The 24,783-nt window shown below is 42.2% G+C and overlaps 1 protein-coding gene across 9 annotated transcripts in view; it reads left to right on the top strand.

Moving 5' to 3' along the window:
* The window catches only part of NAV3 (neuron navigator 3), an 846,806-nt gene that overhangs the window by 521,949 nt on the left and 300,074 nt on the right, over positions 1 to 24,783 (top strand). For all 9 annotated transcript variants that reach the window (XM_078851117.1, XM_078851118.1, XM_078851116.1 and 6 more), the window contains 2 exons: positions 23,246 to 23,363; positions 23,997 to 24,049. In XM_078851117.1, the coding sequence (XP_078707243.1) occupies positions 23,246 to 23,363; positions 23,997 to 24,049 (171 nt within the window). The remainder of the gene's footprint in view (positions 1 to 23,245; positions 23,364 to 23,996; positions 24,050 to 24,783) is intronic.

Here is a 24,783-nt window from a genome sequence, read left to right as displayed (position 1 = left end):
ATCCACACAACAGAACCACTAACCCAGGAACTTATCCTTGCAACAAAGCCCGTTGCCAATTGTGCCCACATATCTATTCAGGGGACACCATCACAGGGCCTAATAACATCAGCCACACTATCAGAGGCTCGTTCACCTGCACATCCATCAATGTGATATATGCCATCATGTGCCAGCAATGCCCCTCTGCCATGTACATTGGTCAAACTGGACAGTCTCTACGTAAAAGAATAAATGGACACAAATCAGATGTCAAGAATTATAACATTCATAAACCAGTCGGAGAACACTTCAATCTCTCTGGTCACGCAATCACAGACATGAAGGTCGCTATCTTAAAACAAAAAAACTTCAAACTCCAGCGAGACTCCAGCGAGAAACTGCTGAATTGGAATTCATTTGCAAATTGGATACTATTAATTTAGGCTTAAATAGAGACTGGGAGTGGCTAAGTCATTATGCAAGGTAGCCTGTTTCCTCTTGTTTTTTCCTACCCCCCCCCCCGATGTTCTGGTTTAACTTGGATTTAAACTTGAAGAGTGGTCAGTTTGGATGAGCTATTACCAGCAGGAGAGTGAGTTTGTGTGTGTATGGGGGTGGGGGGGATGTGAGAAAACCTGGATTTGTGCAGGAAATAGCCCAACTTGATTGTCATGCACATTGTGTAAAGAGTTGTCACTTTGGATGGGCTATCACCAGCAGGAGAGTGAATTTGTGGGGGGGGGTGGAGGGTGAGAAAACCTGGATTTGTGCTGGAAATGGCCCACCTGATGATCACTTTAGATAAGCTATTACCAGCAGGACAGTGGGGTGGGAGGAGGTATTGTTTCATATTCTCTGTGTATATATAAAGTCTGCTGCAGTTTCCACGATATGCATCTGATGAAGTGAGCTGTAGCTCACGAAAGCTTATGCTCTAATAAATTGGTTAGTCTCTAAGGTGCCACAAGTACTCCTTTTCTTAAAGCTAATGCTAAAACCTAAAGCTAGTGCTCATCTTCCTTTTTTATTTCATTAAATGACTACAGCATGTGACTTGCATGCTGGATGTGGGAGGTGAAACTCTTTTCCTTCCATTGCTAGTAATTTTTTGTCCTACACCTGAATTTTTTCTGGCTGAATCATTTAGCAACATAAATAATATATCCTTAGGCTTAGCAGAATTCATTTAAAAAATTGTTTTAACAGATAGTGTCAATGTTAATATTTAAGTATTTTTTCAATGTTTATTGATTTACATTTTCACAGTTGCACAAAATTGTGGGTTTTAAGTTTTTTTTCTTTTGATCAATTTATATTTTCACAGTTGCAGGAAATTAAGGCGGGGCAGACAATAGTGTGGTCATAAAATTATGATATAATGGCAGATGTTAAGATTCAAAAAGTTAAATCTTTATAACCGTTAAAATGCAAATTGTTAACATCACATGTCAAAATATATAAACTACCCTTAAATCCAAACTCTAAGAAGTTCTCGGGCAGCATTTTTTAAATTTTGCCTATCTGTAATTTCTGTTATTGTCAATGGCAATATTTTGTGTCAGTTTGTGTGTACAGTGAAATTGATGTTTACTGACACTTACTGATTGATCAGTAATCCTTCCAACCTTCATATTCTTCAGATTTCCATTAGCTGCGCCACTGTTTTACCTTCACTTTCATCTGTGATGTGCTTTGTTCTGATTTTGATGCCTGGATAGGATGACAGCATTGAGTGGTGGCAGGACACTGCTGGGGAAGCCTCAATCAGTTCCTGCCACTCCAGCCCCAATCAGGGGAAATGGATTGGGGCTGGGTAAATAGCCGAGTTAATAGTCAGTTAATCACTGACTGCATCTGTCAGCCTCATTAGGCAGGAGCCTTCAGGTGGGAGGAAGTGAGTGAAAAGGGCGGCAGAGACCAGGAGGAAAGGGAGGCTCAGGGAGAGGTAGGAGCCTGCTACTCTGTTGCTGACTAGGCCTGAGTTAGACCAAGCCATTGTAAATAGCCTATATATCAGTGGTGGGCAACCTGCGAGCCGCAGGCTGCACGTGGCCTTTCAGGGTAATCCACTGGCAGGCCACCAGACAGTCTGTTTACATTTGCATGGCTGCTCGCAGCTCCCAATGGCCACAGTTTTCTGTTCCCAGCCAATGGGAGCTGCGGGAAGCGGTGGCCAGCATGTCCTTGGTGGCCTGCCAGCGGATTACCCTGATGGGTCACAGGTTGCCCAACACGACTGTATATAGTAGGAAACTGGTGGTGGGAAACGGACACAAATAAAGAGCACGGGAGTTGCACCAGTTTGGAGTGTTCCAGAGTCTGTGAGGAGTGGGGCCAAGCTGCTGGGTACGCAGGGGCACAACGGGCACCCCGTTACAAGGGAAGGACATTGAAAACCGCCAGAGCCAATGAGCAACCCAATTCCCTATAAAATAGTAAAAAGGGATTAGAGTGCTTCAAATTTTTGAATGGAATTAGCACAGTAGCGTATTTCCTGTCCAGTGGCAAATCGGATTTTAAGGATTTGCAAGCAAGATATGGCATAACATTTTCATGTAAGCAATGTGCTCAGAATATGCTTTGGTGAACAAGACTGTTTCCATTTGTATGTCTGACTTTAATGTGTAGCTTTAAGAATTCCATGTATGGAACTTTGCAGGCTGTAAAATCAAAGACTCTATTTTTAAAAATATTGTAGGAAAAGCTTGTGTCTTAACTATATGCATCTTGTTCTCAGTGAACAGGACACTATTACCGTTGCATTATTATTGTGTCAATATTCTAGATTAATGGTCATTGCAAAGGAAAAGTGAGGTTTCTTAGCTGTAAAACACCTCCAGGAGGTGAAAGCCAAAATCGTGAGAGATGCTGTACACCCACAGCTCACTCTCTGTTAAGTCAAAGGAAGTTTCAGGTGCTCAGCACCTCTAAGGATTTGGCCCATAGAAAATGCCTATGGGCCAAATCTTCCTAATTTAGGGCTAGACTGTGCAATCTGCACAAAATCCTGCATAAGGGTCAATGCAGAGCTGCACCAGCCCAGGGGAACAGACTCCTACAGGGATGCGTGATGCATGGGCTGGTTCAAAGGGGGCAGGAAGAGCCTCCTTTTGGATGACTTGCTTCCCAGAGAGAGACAGAAGCGAATATTCCCCATCACAGGGGCTGCTTTTGTAATTGGCCCTTGTGTGACCCATACAAGGTGTTGTGCCTCCATCTGGGATTGCCTTTCTCCTGTGTACCCGTGCAAGGATGGATTCCAATCTAGTCCTTAACCTAAACATAGAAAGCTGGCTTCTGCTTATCTGTTGTCTTCAGTGGACTCACTCTGATGTACAGTGCTGCAAGTTAGGTACAGCTCTGGCCTGGAAACTATAATATAAGATCCAACTGGAAAACATCTTTACATGTTTTAATTCCTGTGTTTAGGGAGATGAATGTTGTTTATGTTCACTGTAAACTGCAGCCTTTAGTCTTGGCTCTTTGACATCCTTGCTGGGTTAGAGAGGATGTTGCTTGTGCTTGGGAAAAGGTGATTACATTAAGCATTCTGCTGGTAAACTGACTTCTAGCAAGTATACTTAACATGTGCAAACACACCTGTTTAAGCATGGGAAGAGGGCAACGTTTAATTATTCTTTTCTTTGAACTTTGAGCCAGGAATGCTGTAGTTTGTGGGTAGTCCAGCTGGGTTTATTTACTGTGACATTGGAACAACAACAACAATAACAATATATTTAGACAGCAGAGGCCCATAGCACTGAATGTCCATGACCACACTGTAGGGCTTTATTACAGGCATGTAAATCTCCACAGGGTTATTACTACTCTTGTGCCACCGGGTTACTCATGGGCAGGTTTCTATTTCCTTAAATTGTTCAGTATTTGGTACCAGGAAAGAAAAATAACCCTCCTCTCTACTAAGCAATCCACTAATATTTGCTGCATATTCTTTCAAATACTTGAAAGGCTGCCATAAAAAAAGATGGAGAAAAGTTGTTCTCTCTTGCCACAGAGGGCAGGACAAGAGGCAATGTAATCAAACTACAGCATAGCAGATTTAGATTAAATCTGAGGAAAAAGAAGAGTAGGACAATAGAACAAACTGCCTTGAGAGTTTGTGGAAGATTGTCCGGGTACACCTCAAGAAGGACAGGAGATTTGTTACGGGTTTTAATCAGGCCGCAACTTTATTATATAGATGTCTGGGACTATGCAGCAGATAAAGTGAACAGTGCAGGCAAATCCATACTTACTCAAATCAGTTCTCCGAGGTTTCCACCAGCCCCCCCCTTTGTTTAATCCATGCTTATTCGAATCAATTCTCCGGGGCTTCCAGCAGCCCCCCTTTGTTTAATCCATGCTTATTCAAATCAATTCTCCGGGGCTTCCACCAGCCCCCCCTTTGTTTCCATCCAGGTCCCCCAGCCGACCCATGGCTTGGACCTTACCATCCACGACCCTCGTAAGAGGGTTAAGGAGGGCTATGAGAATGGGGGGGGGGTTTGGCTCCCTGCCGTACCAATCATAGGAGTCCCTGAACCCCCTCCCCCGTTCTGTTCCTTTATCCAGTACCTCCTTTTAAGTCCTTTACGAGGCCATTTATCTGGTCACTGGCTGCCCTCCCTATGGAGTACCTGCACTGAAGATCCGCCCAACCTTACAAAATAAGTTGCGACATATGGCCTACCACCTTTTCTATTCACCAGAAAAGGTCCTCCCTCACACCTGCTGAGGGGAAGGTGAAAAAACCACACTCCACCAAAGCCAATTCTGGTGGTGCGGGAAAAATTCCTTCCCAGACTCTCTTTAAGAGGGGCGACTAGCGTAATGCCCATAGCAGGTCCTAACCCAGCCTACTATTTGCCTCCACTAGGGGAGGGAGGGTGGGTGCTGGCTACCTCGCTACATGGAACAAAGAGACTTGCCCCACCCAGGTTTTGTACCTTTACAAACTCTGCACCCCTTTAGTTGTGGTGCAGTCATTCTTCACTGGAGGTTTTCAAAATGAAGTTGGCTAGCCATTAGTCTTGGATGATTTAGACACACAAATCCTGCATCGTGGCAGGGGATTAGACTAGATGACCCTTGCAGTCTCTTCTAAGCCTATGATTTTATGATTCTGTATTAATTACACGGGGTTTGATTATGTGGTCTGACACACACATAGCCTGCACTGCAGTGTAATACTGCTTGAATTTTCCCATTATGGAGCAATATGTCAGCTTTACAGAAAGACACTTGTCATATTTAAAAGTCAAAGGGCTAAATTCAAGGTGAGCTGTAGCCTAGAAAAGTGTCCACAAGGTTGGGAGAAAGGAGGCCATGAGTTCTAAGCTTACCCCTTCTACTCACTGCTGTTGATATTTCTGTCAAGTTCTCAATAAGGTTTCATACTCAGGCCAAATGTAGAAGAGTCAGAGAAAAATTGTTCAGGGGTTGTGATGGATGACGTCTTTGTTCTCAAAGCTCTGTCAGGTGTTTCTTGTGGCTTTTTTTTAATTGAATTATTGGTAATGCAGACCATCATGCACATTCTTCTTCTGTGGTCACAATAGATAGTTATATAAAGTCTACTGGCTAACACAGAACATCAGCCACCTCAGATTGCTGCTGCTGGCCATGAAGTATGGACTTGCATGCAGTGGAGAACTTGTTCAGTTCAACACAATCAGGATCCACACAATGTCATGCAAGTTGAGCCAAGGTTGTCTACTTTCTTAGTCAAAGTACAGAAAGTCATACATATTTGCTATTCATTTATCTGTTAACTTCTTCAGTAACTCTGCTCATAATGAATTAGTCGCCTGGAGCATGTCTATCTAAAATGTTTAGGTAGTAAAACTTTTATTTTTTCTCAAAAAGAAAAGGAGTACTTGTGGCATCTTAGAGACTAACAAATTTATTTGAGCAAAAGCTTTCGTGAGCTACAGCTCACTTCATCGGTATTTTACACTGAATACATCCGATGAAGTGAGCTGTAGCTCACGAAAGCTTATGCTCAAATAAATTTGTTAGTCTCTAAGGAGCCACAAGTACTCCTTTTCTTTTTGCAGATACAGACTAACATGGCTGCTACTCTGAAACCTTTTATTTTTTCTGTATCTGCAGATTTAAGATCAAAGGTAAAAAAATTTCTCGAGTGTTGGCCTACTTGTTGAGTCATCATTTCTTCATAACATCAAACTAAGGAATCCCTCCAATTTTCTCTGTAATTTAAAAAAAGAGCCTTTTACTAGCAATGGCCGAAGGACATCTGTGAACCTCTCACAACCAACTAAAATACACAACAAATTAAGAATATCTGCTTTATTAAGAATGCGAGTGTTTCTTCAGTGGAACAGAATGACTTGTATTTACACATGCACTCTATGGTAATTAAATATCCTTCACTTTATATCTGATAAAAAGAGAAGGGTGCCTTTCTTTGTGGATGGTTGTGTTCCAAACTTTATCGCAATGCTGATTATGCAGTTATTGCCTTGTGCCCTCTGTGTCATTGTGGTTGCTGTTTGATTGGAATTGGGAGCGTGCCACCGCAAATAATTGGAATATCCTGTTTTTAGATTATTGTTTACAGGACTGTTTTGTATCATTAAGTATGACTGATCATTGTGAACATTATATGTACCATTTTTAGGATGTAGTAATATTTTTAATGGGTTACAGCACAAGCCACTTTATTTTTCATATGCCATAGTATGTATTTTACAGCCACAGTTTATTTCAGATGTTTCGTGAAGCATCCCTTTGGGGCACAAATTAAATCATATCCTATATGCATGTGTGTTTTACTTGCTTACTGTTTGACGTCCATCTGTACTGGAGTCGTGTTACCTGCATGCTTTTCCTGTCGTGTTGTATAAATATCCATTTTTGAGTGCATACGTCTATGGATTTATAAGATTTAACCAAATTGAGGGAAATATAGTACTTTCACATGCACAATACACTACACAGACACATAATATTTTGAGAGACTCACTTAAGAGTTATCTGGCTGAATCTGGGTTTGTTTTATTAAAAAAAAACACAGACTGAAGAAGCAGATCACCCACTTTCTTTCAGTGTACAGAACATCTTTTTTCATTCTTCGTTAAACAGACACAGATGAATCTTAAATGCTTCAGCAGATTCTATCATGGAGCTTTCGGCTGAGAATTCTGTTACTGCATTAACATAAAACATTATATTAATTGAGATATTCACATTGAATATGACAGTAAGCATATACTACCTGGAAAGGAAAGCAGAGAACAATGTCCTATATTCAACTGTTTCAAAGCATTCTCTGGGTGCAGCTTGACTTGGAATTTCCATCTTCTGCTTTCCCTCCAGCTTATAGTTTCCATGTACTGAAATTTGGTAAAAGTGAAATAAAAATGTATTGGGTCTCTATATGATTTCAAAATATTCCTTCAGAACACACTTGCTTTCTGTCACTGATAGCATGATTAATTGAAAGCACCTTAACAAGAACAGACTTCTATTTTTAAAGGAGAGAAAGGACAACTATATGAAAAATAAAGGACAAAACTTATTTTTAAGGGACATCATCTCATGACACTTTGTGTGCTTATGATATATGATTAGTACCACACTCACACATTTATATCACAGTGTGTCTTTGGCGTGATGGTTGCTGAAATATGGAACAAAGTGCATCCCATGTTAGCTTGATACATGACATGGGATGTGAGGCCTCAGTCTCTGAGCCAAAACCCAGTAAAGTCAGCGTTCTATCATAGATGTCATCACTGAGATTCAAATATTTTTAAGGAGCCTCAATATGACCTCTAATTTTGTTTCTGGAGAACTATATGATATTGCTTGCACAAAATTAGAGCAGTTCCCAGAGCACTTTACAATATTGTCCAAATTTTACATGCAGAGAAACTAAGGCAGTGTGCTAAAGTCCCAAATTTTCACCCTTTTTGTCTGATTTAATAGATTCATAGATTTAAGGTCCAAAGGGGCCACTTTGACCATCTAGGCTAACCTTCTGTATAAAACAGGCCACGGGACTTCCCTGAATTAATTCCTATTTGAACTAGAAGCATATCTTTTATAAAATAAATCCAATTCTGATTTTAAAATTGCCAGTCATGGAGAATCCATCATAACCCTTGGTAAGATGTTCCAGTGATAAATTGTCCTCACTGTTAAAAATGTGTGCCTTATTTCCAGTCTAAATTTATCTTGTTTCAACTTACTGCCATTCGATCTAGTTATACCTTTGTCTGTTGGCTTGACGAGCCCATTATTAAATATTTGTTTCCCCATGTAGGTACTTATAAACAGTGATCAAATCAGCCCTTAATCTTCTCTTTGTTTAGCCAAATAGATTGAGCTTGTTCAGTTTCCCACTGTAAGACATGTTTTCCAATTTTTTACTCATTCTCATGGCTCTTCTCCGAACACTGTCCGATACATGAACATCCTTCTTGAATTGTGGACATCAGAAAAGGACAAAGTTTACCAGTAGTGGTCACACCAGTTCTAAATATAGAGGTAATATAACCTCCCTCCTTCTACTTGATATTCTCCTGTATATGTGTCCAAGGATTGCATTAGCCCTTTCAGCCACTGCCTTGTACTGGTATCTCATATTCAGATGATTTTCCACTGTGGCCCCCAAGTCTTTTTCAGAGTCACTGCTTCCTGTGATAGGGCCCACCATCCTATAAATATGACCATAATTCTTTGTTCCTAGATGTATAACTTTACATTTGGTCATATTAAAACACAGATTGCTTGTTTGTGCTCAACTCATGAAGTGATCCGGATCACTCTGTGAAGTGAGATGTCCTCTTTCTTATTTACCACTCCCCCAATCTATGTGTCATCTGCAAACTTTATCAGTGGTAATTTTATGGGTTTTTTTGCAGGTCATTGATAAACATATTTAATAACATAAGGCCAAAACCTGTCTGCGAGGGACTCCACCAGAAACACACCCGCTCGATGGTGATGATGATTCCTCTTTTACCATTACATTTTGAGACCTGTCAGTTATAAAACCATTTAATGTGAGCCATGTTAATGTCATGTTGTTGTGATATGTTGGCTGGAACCAGGAAATGTTGATGGGCAGAAAAAATGAGAAAACAACAGTAAGTGAAAAAGGTAACTAAACCCCAAAGCAAGTGGAGTGCATATCCTCTTCTTCAAGCTTTGAGTGAAATTTTAGGATTTTTCTTATTTTATTTGACGTGATTTGCTTATCCCTTGCTACAATTTCTTAGTTTAGGAGAATTTTCATGCTTGAGTTGTTTGGGATTTTAGTCAATGTCCTCAAAAGATGCCAGGCAATAGCACAGCTTAGTCCTGCTCCACCATACCTCCAAGTCCAATTTCTGAATTACAAATCATATAATTCGGCTGTTTTACAAAATAGGTCCTTTTTACAATGGTATAATAGCACATAATACAAGAACATATGCTATGTATGTGGTTTAGATTAGAGTTACAAGGGAGATCAAATCAGCTTTCTGATTAGAAAATAGTTGGAACCTTAAATATGGAGAGGCTATCACCAGTTCATAATAACCTAAAGACCTGTCTACCTGAGACACTGCTTCTCTCCATGTGATGAACTGCCAGAGCTGTGGTCAGAGTTGGTGCTTGAGCAAGTTTCCTCTCTTTATGTATTGGGACTGCTGGCATGGTGTTCCAGACTCTAGAACGTGCTCTCTCCCTTGAGCTGAAATAGCTCAAACATGATGACATTCCAGGCACACTGCAAAAGCTGTCAAAGTTTCACAATTTTCAGACCAAACCAGTTTTTCAAGTCTCAGAGATTGGGGGCAAAAAAAAAAAAAGACTTTATATTGGACACTGGTTTCAGCTTTATTTACTACTGCCTAGTAAATAAGTTTCACCATAAAACCTTCTAGGCTCAGTGCTGTATGGCACTGCTGTGGCTTATATGATGTTAGTGCCCTCTATACCTAGTCATAGGCTGATTGAGGCAGAGTGGCTGGTTCCGTCTGAATAGCAAGGAAATTGAAGAATAGCAAGGAAATTGAAGAGTGGAGGGTGTTTTTAATTTGCAAATCACTTCACAATCTCTAGTCTCATTTGAGTTTGTGGATTATTTTACTCCACTTATTTTTACATGCATCAGAAATATTTTGTGACCCAAAGGAAAGCCTATGTAAATGCAGCTCTGTTTACCCTTTGCATGAGTCTTAACTCTGCCTGTTGTGGATTTATTAAAGAGAATATAAGAGACTAGATATGGAACTTATCCCAGCCATGACAGGACACAGATGTTTCAGAGATTTGAACAAGAGAGTAATGCAAGGTTAGAATAAATGCTGTAAAGACCAATTAGATTATTTCATTCATTCCCAAAAGGGATAATCACCGATTTTATTAGCAAAAGATTTATCTACTCTGGTCCTTCCCATTCTTGCATTAATGTTGGAGCTCTAAGCATGTTATGGACTGGCCCTATGGATGGTCAGAATGTATGGCGGCACATATGTAGTGACAGGAGGGGAGCAGGAGCTCCAGCAGGGCAGCCAGAGCCAACCATGGCTACTGCCTCAGGGAAGCCCGTAGTGTCGGCGCAAGAAGGAGAAGGGCATCCCATGCTCCAGTTGCCCCATCCCGGAGGCATGAAGTAAGAACTCCAGCAGAGCAGCCTGAACCAGCCTTGGCTTCCTCACAGGAGGACACCTAGAGAGCTACTGCCTGTGCCTTTTGCTGCACACCTCCTCCTCTGGGCTGGCAATGGCAACACTGCTCCTTCCCAGATCACCTTCTTCTCCCTGCCCTCCCAGCTCTGTTTCCCAGTCTGTGGGGGAGGAGATCTATTTGGCAGTGCAGAGCACAGAACTAACACTAACTCCCTCAGCACTAATAATGGACATTTTTTATAATGAAAGAATATCACACACATGTGTGCATGTGCGTGTGTGCTTCAGTTTCATCCCATTCCTTTCAATCCCATTATTTTCTTGTCACTCTACTACCCCTGGTTTGGTTCTGTTGTGTCATTTTCCCCCTTGTTGTTACAGGCCCAGATTTTTGCAGGTATTTAAGCATTGCCTCTCTCAGTGTTGCAGTGCCTAATAGATTTAGGAGCCTAAATTTCCTTTTCAAAAGGGGATTTGGCACTTAAGAGCCTAAATCCCATTGAGTGCCAATGGAATACAGGCTCCTATGTGCCTAAATCCCTTTTGAAAATGAAATTTAGGCTCCTAAACCAGTTAGGTATTGCAACACTGAGCCCTACCACACCTGAACAGCCATAAAAATCTGGGTCCTAATGCCTTAGGGAAGGCTCTATCATGGTTAATTTGTGGTTACTTTATGCTACAATATGCAATGCAGCTGGTGTGCTTCTCCATCAACCACTATGCCCACTCCAGGCTCTTCCCCTGCCCTGGAGACTGAGCAGTATCCCTTGTGGCACCACCTATGCCCTGCAGGAAACCCAAGGCATCCACATTGTAGTGAAATGCACTGTGAGGATGCAGCTGAATCAGATTTCAATCCATGTTTTATATGAATACAAACATACATGGTAAATAGTGCATTCTCTGTTTTAAATGATTGTTGGAAGGTAATTTGAAGGCCTAATATTTACAAGGAATGCTGAACCTGACCTGAGATCTAAAGACCAAATCTGGTATATTTAAAATGAGAAATCTCCAGGACTAAAATTGTTCTAGGAATCTCTGTATGTGATAACTAGTGTTGCCTCCTGTTACTTCTGAAGGCTCAGTGCTATTATTAATAGTCTCGTGGTGTCATCACTGCCATAAAACAGGTCTGCAGAGCAGCACGTGTCTGCTTGATTGTTTTGCAGCTACTATATGATTATCTAGCTCCTTCCTGTGGCACTTCGCAGCTACTGCATGGGACCTATAATACATTACCTGCAGTGAGCTAGTAAAAACAATGATTTGATCAATCTATTAAAAAAGTTAATCCATCTCGCTGCAATGAATGAACATATTGTTAGGTTATATAGGAAAAGGGGTGTTGTTATTTTTGGGGGTGGTGTTTTTTTATGTTTACCAGATACAAATCCCTACACACACACACAATCTGCCAGTTTTGTTGTCTTTCATCTGACTGAGGGGTAAAGCTTGGAAAGTCTTTGATACCAATATATTGTATATTGGTCTCTAGCACTTGTGGTCAGCTAAAGGTGAGCCAGGATTTGGTATGAAATGTGAAGAAAGGGAAAGCAGTAAGTCACCCCAAAAGTTACTGGAATGATTGGATTCACAGACTGAAATTGTACCTGGAAATGTATATCAGCCCAAGAAGGGTTAGATACATATTCCAGAGACTGCCAATGGCTGCTTTACGGAGAGTTGCTGCTGCTTTTTTGCTTAACTGTGATTGGTGAAGTTCCAGTTAATTAAATTGTATTTTTTAACTGAGGATCATTGAAGGTTGTTAATGAATCCACACTCCTACTTACAAGGTAGAACCAAAAGTTAAAGATCCTGATGTTTCAATTATTTTGCTCTTTAGATAGTTTCTATTCATTAACAAGTAATTGTCCTCATTTGCTCAACTGGGATTCAAAAACCTGAATTACAGGTTATAATTTACTGAATATTTTGTTAAATGAAAAGCATTGGCTTCCATTTTGCCTATAATTTAAATCACTCTGTTTTCATTTTCTGGATTTATAGCTGAATCATCCTAATAGTTTCCCCTCTCACGCAATTCACATAATGTCCCAAAGAACTTTTTGTTTTCTCAATGATCATATGGAAAGCCAGATGGAGAGATGGAAGAGAAAGCAATATTTAAAAATAACATGTTTACTGCATGCAGCTTTTGCTGCCTGCAATAGACAGGATGCTGCCATACACCTGGGATGCATTTGATTTACAGCATTTTACAGTATTGATTTTCAGCACAGCAGGAGCCTTCCTTCCATTCTGTTGAGGTTGAGCTCAGTCTTCTAATATTTTTTAATTCTAATTAAATTTGATATTCCAGTTTTTGTATCTGAAAGTTTCTTTCTTTAAAGAGAAAAATAAACTATTGCAGACACACGCTAATTTTAGCTTTAACAATTAGCTGAAGTAAAAACTTGGCACTGTTAGCTTAGTACAAGGATTAAGTAATTTAGTAGGTTGATGTGCGTAACTATTCTACTTAAACTGTAACTGTTGGAAGACCAAACAATATATGGATTGTGTCTGAGATCAGAGGTTTTGACTCCTAGGTCACTGATTCAAATCCAGTTGATACTGGCAGAGACTCAGGGCCTGGTTCTCTGGTGCCCTCCAGTGTGACACAAAGGGGCTGTAAAGGCTTTAGATCAGCTTACTGGAGAATTCCTCTGAGTAGGGAGTAACCTGTACAGCGGTCTATACAACACCCTCACAGCCCCTGACAGAGGGAGCATGGCCAGAACACCACTGCAACCCAACTGTTCTTGACTATTGTAATAGGCCCTTGTGGGCAGCCAGGCATAATTTAGGGCATCTGTGAGGCTGCTCTTGCTTATTCTGAGTGTTGGGCAGGGCACTGGATGGCACCTGAATTTGATGAGGCACTAAGGTAATATAAAGCTACCTTTGCCCTCGGTGATGTTTTGGGGACCACCCAGACCAGTAAGGGGATCTGTCACCACCTGCCCTTTAACTTCAGGGGCATTTGTGCTGTGCAACTATGCTTCAATTCCCTGATGCCAATAGCCTACCCACAAGCATTAGGTCTGATCCTGGCTCTCACCAGCCCCGTTAGAGTGACACCAATAGCTCTTCCAGTCCTGCGTCTCCCCAAACACATTCTCCCTCTGAATTCTTAATTACCAGACACTCAGACCATTCTCCTCTGGTCAGCCCTGAAGGCATGAAACCAGACCCCCAGATACCAGCTTACACTGGCACATACGCTTCACACAGTTTGCACACCAGAGGCTGGCTTGGATGCAGATAAATAAAACAAGTGTATTTAATAGAACAACAGATTCAGAGATGAAATCCTAAGGGAAAGTAAACACATACAAGTCACACAGAAAAGAAATGTAATGATGCAACCTCAGGCTTTACACTTTCCTATTAGATACAATCGCTTTTCTAATACAAGTACCTGTTGCCTTAAAACACTTTCCCCCTAGCTATAGGAGTGATCCAGTGTTCAGAGACCGTCTCCTTCCTAGAGGCGGGCCCTCAGGTTCTGGATAAAAAACCTCAGTTCCAAGCCTGCTTTCAAAGGCCTTTTCCTCCGCGCCCCCCTCATTCCACAGTGACTCATGGTTAATTAGAGGAGAAAATTCCCTCCGGATTTAATGTTTGCAGCCTGGATGTTCTTTTCAATTTTGAGTTGTCTCACTGTCTTTCCAATAACTCTAATGGTCCACCATGGTCCTTTCCTTGGCTGGGCAATGAATAGTTACTTGTAGCTGGTTTCATGAAAACAAATGGTGTGGGAGGAGCCCCTCCCTGCCTGATTGTTCACCTGCTCTGAGGTGTAACTGAATTTTATGAGCACAGTTTTCTATATACACAAATATATAAATGCATAACCATGGTCTATATACATGGCCACCAAGTTCAGAACATTACAAGCTTTCATAAGAGACCTTACTAGACATATTTTATAGTACAATGACACAGTATGCAATCAGTTGGTTGAACTGCTTATTTCGAGAGTTTAAAACTTTTGCTCTCCTCTTGGGGTGTCTGGACCCTGATTGTCTCCCCCACTCTATTTTTTCACCAAAGAGTGCAGAATCAGGCCCCAAAAGTCGTTTCTTATTGAAAGTCTTGTCTGACCCAGCTAAAATAACTTGCTGGTCTCAGTCATGTTCCTAACACAGAAGTGCCCACTGCACAAGACGCAGCACTACAAACATTGCTAAAATTGTTGGCTGCTCCAATAGACAGCCTAAGTATTCGATGGACACAAAGACTGAACGGCTCTGTTCAGTCTTTCCATAGATGTCCTTTCTAAGTCAAGGCACATTGATAGGCCAGAACTTGCTGCTGGCCATGCCGTATTCTGTGGGTAAATATAGGCAGCTAGGAAACAGGCTGTTAAAAATAGCGTAGTACAGATGCTTTGTGTAGGCGGGGGGACAGCGGTGGTAGGGAAGGATATGGTGGGCATTGAGACAGTTCTCTCATGCTGTTCAAAATGCAGCTATTTTTTATAGCAGCTGCTAAATGCTGTATATCTGGATGTGGGGAGTGGGTGGCAGTTACTGATCAGGTATCAGAGAAACATAGTGCTCCAGACAGTTGCCCAGTTTATATATTGCCTCTTTAAATAAGTTTGAAAATACTTGTAAGGCCCAGGCATGGAAAAATGCAATAAAAGGTTTTTAAAAAATATGACTTCACTTGAGTTGCATTTAACTAGTTCTGTGAAGCTAAAGTAAATAAGAAGGGGGTATGCGTGCTATAAAAGCAGTGGAATTACAGTTTACCCCACTGCCCCTTTCTACCTTACATATTAAAAATTTGTGTCTAGACCTTTGTGAGTGGGACTTCACGGGGTTGTGGAGAGGGCAATAATTAACCAGAGTCAATGACAGAATGCCAGGTTGGTATATATTTTGGCAGCTAGAGAAGGTGTCTGTTTCTTCAGACTCCTATAGACTACCAACTTCAATGACTGGAGAAGGTGTCTAATATCTCCTTGCTGTTTATAACAGTTGGCTACAGCTCTTTTTTCACTGAGCAACATCGGCATAATGGCGTGACAGTACAATAGACTAACTTTTGTAAGGAAGGATGTCTTCTCAATAGTAAACACTTTTTAAAAGATCCCTTTTGAAATCTGAAAGCTTCTATTCTGTAGAAAGCAAGCAAAAATTACAGATGGATCCTCAAACCACAGGATACGGATTTTACCACCGTTTGTTTATAAGACTGTCTAATATATGAGCATTTAGACAAAGTGATTAAAGCACCGAATTGGGAATTAGTATATCTGGTTATGTTCCCAGCTCTGCTCAGCCTCGAGTGATTCACTTAAATCACTCTGTGTCTCAGTTTCCCCACCCCTAAAAAGAGATTCATTATGTTTAACTATCTCACAAGGATATCAAGGCTAAATTTATTAATGCCTGTAAAGCACACTGAGATCCTCGCATGGTGGGTGCTACAGAAGTGCAGTGTATTACTACTTCATTTTGGCTGACAACAGATGTGAAATCAATTTGACATTTGACATTTCCCCTGTATTCCACAGGATATGCACAACTTTCAGCAACCCAGATTAATTAATTAATTAATTAAATGGGAGTGGGTATGCTGTAGAACCAGTGATTTATGATTAAACCACCCCCTCCCAGAAAGAAAGGAAACAGCATATCAGAATTTCCCATTTTCACTTCCTTAAACTGCAGTATTCTAAAGCACTTTGTTTCACTACAGATTCTGCCAAGTGCATCTACTGTATTCCTCACAGCAATGTGTGAAGTATCAAAATGAAGTTCGCAACTATATTTGGGTATCAAAGATTGTTTAATTTCCCCTGCTCTTGAGTGATAGAATGACAAGCAGTTCAAGAATGCTAGGGGAAACCAATGTAACTTGAGAAGGCCTGTGCCCTAGTTCAAATTGCTCTATTTCAGCATTGCAAGTAGTTAAATCATCACAGACACTGGGACCACACAGATACAGAATTTGTTCTTTTCTGTTATCGTGTTGTTGAGACTGGCCCTCTATGGCACAGATAACATAGACTCCCTGTTTACATTGTTAACTGTTCAAGCCTAATGTTGAAGTTGAATAGTCTTTTGTCAGACGTGTATGTAAAGAACAGTGGCAAGAGAGGAAACTCATTGTCAAGGAAATGAGTAAGTCGGTAGTTCATTCCAACAAGCAGTAATAAGACTGCATTAGTAAAGTAAGTGATGGCTCTGGGAGGAAGCGTAGCAGTGACTCACTCTGGTGTTTGTGTGGGGTTTTTTTCTTAGACTTGCACTGTGTTTAAAGCAGCATGTCCATCAGTTTAAAGACTTCTAGGAGAAAAAGATTTTTGTAAACATAATTGAACAAATAATGCAAGCTGACATGGTCTAGTGCCAGATTCTGCAAGATGGTAAGCATCCTGTGACACTTTTTGGGGTCACATGAGGTGTCCAGGGTGAATTAGCACCATGTGACCACTGTGAGACGGAGCCCTGTCGGGGCCCACAAGGGGACATGCTCCCCAGTCACTGGCTGCTGGCTCACTCTGCTTCGGGCTCCACGTGCCCTGCTCTTTCCTCCTGCAGGCTAGTGATTTACATCCCAATTTGTTATACTCGAGTGCCAGTCCCTTATCTTCTGGAAACCTGCAATGTGCATCGCTCCGCTGCCTCCATGGAAGCAGAGCACCCAATTCACTGCTTTCACCTCACTTCAACAGTCTCCTTAGCACTTAGGTGTGTCTGTAACAAAACCAGATTGACGTTTATTTAACAGCGTTTGAGATAGAAATTCAAATAAAAGCAAATGAAAGGATTTGGAAACATAAAGTTACAGGTAAAAAAACCCCATAAAATTCAATCAATAGCCTATAGACATTAACAAGTTACTTTCCTGTCTGATAGGGTATTTCTCACCCAATGGACAATTCTTGCAGTGCCTGCCAAGTTTAGAAAGCTGGGATCCACCTTTTTCCTCTGTGATGGATAACAACTTGTGCTTTTTCTTCTACTCTGATACAGTTGCAGGCTATTGTCTCTGAACCCAGGGGCTCCCCTATTCAGAGAGCTCTCCAGGGGCTTGTTAGTTTTTGTAAATGCTCGGTTCCACATGGTCTAGACAGCAAGCAAAGTGCTGTCTCTGCAAATGTCCAATTGTTCTCCATGTTGATTGAGTTAGCCTTGAGACCCCGCCTTGCCTCAGGTGAGAAGTCTCATGTCTATTGTTTTACAATTTAATAATCTACATGGGTGGTTCTCAAACTTTTTTTTTCACGGACCACTTGAAAATTGCTGAGGGTCTCGGCGGACCACTTAATGATCTTTCCAAATGTTGTTTGCACTGTTAGCTAACTATTGTAAAGCACTTTGGATAAAAGCACAATACAAAAAAAACCCTTAATTATAATTAATGTTTTTTGTTCTACAAATAAAAGCACACAATTCATATTTTAATATCAATAGTCTTATCTTTCTAATGCAATGGATGTGTCCTCTCTCCCCCACCACAGCAGTCCCCAATCTGGGGCTGAGAAGGGGGTCACTCCCTCTCTCCCCCACTGCAGCAGCCCCCGAGCTGGGGCTAGGAAGGAGGAGGGTCTCTCTCCCGCCACAGCAGCCACAGAGCTGAGACTGGGAAGGGTGGCTGTTTCTCCCCTGCAGCCACAACCCTGGAGCTGGGGAAAGTCACCTCTTTGTCTGGCCGCCACAGCCCTGCACATCCCCAATTCCCCCCACCCCCTCTTCTCAGCCCACTACACCCTGCCACCCAACCCCTATTCCCCCTGAGGCCACCACCTCACCTTACATGTGTGTCTTCTCCAGGATCCAGGCACCTAATTAGTGGAGCCACGTCTAAACGTCTCCACTAATTAGGTGGGTGGCCCTTCATTCTCTCGTATGCGGCAAGTGCACACCTTAGAGGGAACTCTCCGCGGACCTCCTGAATGAAGCTCTGCGGACCACAGTTTGAGAACCTCTGATCTACATTTTACATGGCTCTTAAGTTATTTCCCATACAAGTATCTCACAATAACCATGACAATCAGCTAGTTCTTAGTTTTTGGCAGAAAATACACATGACCTCTTTGGTTCAATATTGAGAAGATGGTTGGACGCAGGGAAAATATACTTGCCTGGATACGTCTGTGTCACAGTCCTCAGCTCCCACTTGAAGGTGCTCATCATGTCACACTATTGGGGTCCTAATAAAAAGCAGATGGAACTGTTGACTTGTATCATCGTCTTTGTGTGTCTTCTCCATCCTGCATATGCTGGATGTGAGAGTTTTCTATCAAAGGGTGTGGGGGCATTTTGTGTTTACACTCAAGGAATCTTTTTAAAGATAGATAATTATCAGCCCCTCAGGTATTCTGATAATCATGAACTATAAAGTCCTGCATCTCTATTTCACATGCCATTTTCTTCAGAGAGTTTGGTGTAAAAGAAACAGCACATCAGCATGATAACATTCTTACAGTTCCATATATCTGACATACATGCTTCTCATTTTTTACAACTAACTTGTGAACAGTTGGATCCCTGAAAGAATGGACTGAATGAGATGTGCATTCTCTAATGGGGGCTGTGGGAGAGGGAGGAGGGCAAGGCAGATAACAGGGTGGTGATCCCTGCAGAAGAAGAGGAAATGAAACCGTACATTCCACTCCAGCTGTTTGATATTTTATTTATATCAACAACATTTTAACCTTTTCATTCTTGGACCATTTTGTAGGTGAAGGATCTCCTGGGTGCTTCATTGCTGAGGTGTGGTCCACTGACATTGCTTTGAAAAATTCTGATTTATATGATAAATATCTTTCAATATCGGTGTCTTTGTAACTTTTTCTTTGAAGTTGTTAAAATATTGAAAAAAGGGAAAGTGTTGGGGTGTTTTGCTTGTTTGCAGGATGCTGTCTGTTCTTTGGATATTAGATAGAAAACAGCTGCTGTTTAGTGAGAGGGATCGTTTGAGTTGTTGTCAGAATTGGGATTGGCATAGCTGATTATGTCTGGGTGTGCAGCATGAAGAAGGAAATGCTTGACAAAGTTGTTTTTTTTTTAAATTTGTAATATGAAACTAACCCAATGTAATTGGGTCAGATGTTAAATTACATGTGGTTTAGTGGGCCAATTTCTTTGGAGTAGAGAAAATAGTTCAGATTATAGTATACTATAGTAATAGTTCAGAGAATGGCTCTCTTCAGTTCTTTCAGGTAATATCTCTCAAAGTTGAAATCCTGGTGGTAGAGAATGCATGATGCTGTACATTTGACATACAGGTTTTATTATCATGAATTCATGGTGTTCCACATAAGCTGTAATGCAATCTTTAGAGCACTCCTTATAACCATGCTTTCTGTATAGGCCACACATGCTAAAGAAACACTACTTTAGAAATGTTTTAGAGGAGGGGTTCTTAAACTTCTTTTCATTGTGACCCCCCTCTGACAAAAAAATTACTACATTACCCGGGGGCGGGGAAGGGGGGGCAGGCGGGCAAAGCCAGAGCCTCACCACCCAGGGCTGAGGTTTAGGCTTTGGGCCTTGGGCGGTGGGGCTCAGACTTCGGTCCTGGGCTCCAGCAAGTCTAACGCCAGCCCTGTGAACGCCATTACAATGGGGTTGCAACCCACTTTGGGTTCCCAACCCACAGTTTGAGAACTACTGTTTTAGAGAGATTAAAAACATTTTAATGGGGCTGCTTTTCATCTCCCTCCTCTCCTAAGACAGGTGAATGGGCATCACAACTGTGGATGAAATCAGAGTTAACAAATGCAAGGTGCTGTACAAAGCAGTTTTCTGGGTAAAGAGGGGAAATCTAGCATGGCCACTCTTACAGAAGTGCTCTTTGGGAATGGGAGAAAGCAAGACCCTCTTTCATTTCCAGAATGTAATGCAGAGAAATTTTTTTAAGTTCTACAGTGGTCAAGATAACCAGTTATTGACATATCCTCATTAGATCAAGCAAGTTATCCTGTAATTTATGACATTCCTTATTGCCAAGTGGAGAGGGAGCCTTTTAATGAAGTGCTCAGGAACTTACAGAACTTACATGGGACCAAAGTTCCCAGGAACTTTGAAACTCTCTCTCTCTAAGTGCAATACTTTATGGTGAGGTGCAGTAATTGTATCATGATGGAGAACAGATGCTGATCTTGTGGTTAAGGTACAGAACTGAGATCCAGCCCCGGATTCTCTTCCTGTGTCAGCCACAGATTTCCTGTGTAATGTGAGCAAGCTGTTAACTGCTTTGTGCCTTTGTTTTTAATCTGTAAAATGGGGATAGTACTGTTTCCCTACCTCCCCAGAATTCTGTGTGGTTAAATAAATGCCTGCTTATAAATTGAGTTGAGATCCTTGGATGGAAGAAGATGTCAAGTGCAACACATTGTTTTCTGTGTTTTCTTCCAATGGTAATATCACTGTTTATGGACATACTGTAAAAAGTCCTTGTGTATAGTACATAGTGAAGGTGAGAATTACCGCAAAGTCTACGATGTCTCTTGCCAGCAGAGGATCCTATTGCAGTAGTAAGTTATTACACTTTTCCTTAGGCCAGCGGTGGAGAGCAGCGGGGATCAACGCAGCCCATGAGGTAGGGCAATGTTGGCTGAGAAAAGGCTGGTGGGCATGGATTTGGCACTGCTGCACAGCACTCCTTTTGAGCTTGCAGTGGTAGCCACAGCTGCCCCTTCCTGCCAGGAACCCCAGGGGAAAGACTCCTAGTATTTTCTGAGATGCCGTGATCCTTGCTGGCACATGGAGGTGTAATTTCCACCTCCCTTTCAACAGGCGACTCTGATCCCTCTATGTGTGTACACTGTACATCAGGGGTCTCCAACCTTTTTACACACAAAATCACTTTTTGAATGTAAGGGCAACCCAGGCTCGGCCCTGCCCCTTTCCCTGGGGCCCCGCCCCTTCCCTGAGGTCCTGCCCCACTCACTCCATTCCCCCCTCCCTCCGTCACTCGCTCTCCCCCCACCCTCACTCACTTTCACTGAGTCAGGGGGTTGGAGTGTGGGAGAGGGTGCAGGCTCTGGGCTGGGACCGAGGGGTTTGGAGTGTGGAAGGGGGCTCCGGGCTGGGGCAAGGGGTTGGGGTGCAAGAGAGGGTGCGGTCTCTGAGAGGGAGTTTGGGTGCAGGCGGGGGCTTCAGGATGGGGCAGAGTGTAGGGGGCAGGAGGAGATTCAGGGTGCAAGAGGGGATGCGGTTTCTGGGAGGGAGTTTGGGTGCAGGAGGGGGTTCAGGGTGCAAGAGGGGGTATGGAGTGCTGGCTCTGGGAGGGGGCTTCAGGTTGGGAGTTGGGGTGCAGGAGGGGTGTGGGCTTCCGCTGGGCAGCACTTACCTCTGGCAGCTCCCGAGGGTGGTGCAGTGGGGCTAAGGCAGGCTCCTTGCCTGCCCCGGCCCCACACCATTCCCAGAAGCAGCCATCACACCTCTTGCAGCCCTTGGGGGGGGGGCACATAGCTCTGTGTGCTTCCCCTCTCTGCAGGCACAGCCCCTGCAGCTCCCATTGGCTGCAGTTTCCCATTCCTGGCCAATGGGAGCTGTGGGGACAGTGCTTGCAGGCAGGAGTAGCGCATGGAGACCCCTGCCTCCTCCCCGCCCCCCAGGGGCCTCAGGGGCATGCTGGCCGCTTCTGGGAGCAGTACGGGACCAAGGCAGGCAAGGAGCCTGCCTTAGCCCTGCTGTGCCACTGGGCTTTTAGCGGCTGGAGATCACGATCAACTGTCAGAGGCTCCAGGATCAACCAGTCGATCACGATCTACCGGTTGGTGACCACTGCTGTACACGTTGCTGGGCACTCTGTTTCAGTGTCTATCCGCACACTTTCTGTACAATTATTCTCACTCCCTTTGCTCTGTTCTGGGATGCCCTTCAGCTAGCATTTTTTAACCTTGTGTCGATAAATGTTGTTTCTGTGCTGTCAAGTTGCTGAATAAGATGGGCGAGTCAAACTCACCCCACCCCTAATTTTCATGCAGAATGGACACAACATACTTCCAGACTATATGCTGTAATTCCAGTGACATGACTACTGTACATTTGTTGCTCTCACTCTCTTCTGTGTACATTACAGCAGGCTTAACTATAGGCAACAGAGCAAATGAACTGTCGCAGAACAGCAGGAAGTTGTGAATATTTGCATAAAATGAAGCAGAAGCATTTCAAATACAGTATCATGAGCATCAAACCCAGTGAACCATTACACACACAAATTTCTGTTACCATTTCCTTTAAAATCAAATATTTTAAATTGTTTGAAGTGTGTGTGTGTGTGTAAATTTAGAGAGATGGAACTGGAGGGTGGTGGGGTTGTGGTGGAAGTGATTGATCTGTGACAGCAGTTTCCTTGATAGTCATAAGGGGAATTTTTTTCTTGGTCACACTGAGTTTGAACACTCATGAAACAAACTGAATCATTTCAAGTTTAAAATAAGAGACAAAATGGCAAGAGGAGGGGAGGACTGTGTTTTTTAAAATAATGTTAAGACAGTTTCCTTTAGTGCTGACTTCTTAAAGTGGAATGTGATGCAGATTAGTTCTCATATGTAAGCCAACATTTGTCTTAACAGTTTTTATTGTCTTCTTTCTCTTTTCCCCTCTCTCCCTCCTTCCTTCTCCTCTGCTCTGCAGATTTACACTGACTGGGCTAACCACTACCTAGCAAAATCTGGCCACAAGCGGCTGATCAAGGATTTGCAACAGGACATTGCAGATGGAGTTCTGCTAGCAGAAATCATCCAGATCATTGGTAAGACCTGTGCTCAGAGAAGCAGCATGAGCTGACTCCTTGCATGAGGTGGGGGGAGGGATATATAACTTAAGTTGGATGTATTTAACAATCGGATGAACCCAAATAATACATCCTGACTTGGTCCATATATCTCTGAAATGTATGTGTTTTTAACTTGTCTTAATATTTGTGTGTGTGTGTGTGTGTGTGTACTATACTTTAAATGGCCCAAACTGTTTCTTATACACTTTGAATTGTCAGAAATGAATGCTGCATTAAAGCATATGTTTCCCATGTGTGCATTTTGTTAATTGGCGTGGCTCATGCTTTCTGGGATGCCTTGAAACTGTATCCTGACCCTGCAAAGACAATTTTGGAAGATTTCATGTCAGCAGTCATTTGGCAGGGGCTGAAGAATTAGCAGCAACCTCCTTCACACTTCCCTTTTGCATGATTTGTGCATGTGGAAGAAACTGCTGCTAACAAGAGTGTTGTTACTGTAGGGCTGTACTGTACTTGGAAGGGAGCTCTGTGTCAACAAACCCCTGCATATTTTATTGCTTTGCGTTTTCTATTCTTCTTCTGTTGTTTTTCTCCTCCCCCCCCCCATTTATTCTTGTGGGTTTTTTTCACGTTATTGTTTTTCTTTAGCCAATGAAAAGGTTGAAGATATCAATGGCTGTCCCAGGAGCCAGTCTCAAATGGTAAGAATAACATATATTCTTAGTAAATATTAGAATCTCTTCTCTTTGTTAAGATGCTTTTTAATGATTATTTATTTTGTTTAACTGTGGAATACTCAAACCCATGTTTACTATAAACTACTAATTCTCTTTTAATCTTCCTGATACCTTTATGCATATGTTTGGTGCTTGTCAATTCACTTTGGTACAAACTAGCTCAGGGTCTTGAGTTAGCTGAGCAACAAAATTTCGTGAGTCCCAGTTAACATAGTGAACTGCTGTAACAAACCTGATATTCTCCTGAATATCCAGATAATTTCATTTAACTTCAGTTTGAAAGGCAATAAACCCAAGAACAAATTTTAAGGGGAACCTTTGTGTCTGGACAGCTGGTTTGAAATACAGGCCTTGCCAACTTATTTTTGAATATAAATAGCCTTCTGGCTTACCCACTCTGAAGTCCATTTAAACACACTGACTCCAATATTTTCAGAAATATGCATGTTGGGCATATAGCTCTCTGAGCTATAACTGGCTGCCAGCTAAAGGCAGGTTAATACTCTCTGGCAGCTAGCCTTAATTGACTGTGATTCAGATGGAAGCTTGTTCATTTTTTGCTGTCTTGATTGGTTAGTAAACTCCAGGCTTAATACAAGAGAACTTCATTAGCAGGTTGTGGAAATGACAGGTACAAAATCTGATTTTCAGTTACATCACCTCTCATCTGTGGCAATCATTTGATATCAACACTGCAC

The sequence above is a fragment of the Lepidochelys kempii genome, chromosome 1, assembly GCF_965140285.1.
Source record: "Lepidochelys kempii isolate rLepKem1 chromosome 1, rLepKem1.hap1, whole genome shotgun sequence".
Taxonomy (NCBI): Eukaryota; Metazoa; Chordata; order Testudines; family Cheloniidae; genus Lepidochelys; species Lepidochelys kempii.
This window is presented reverse-complemented; position numbering and strand designations above follow the sequence as displayed.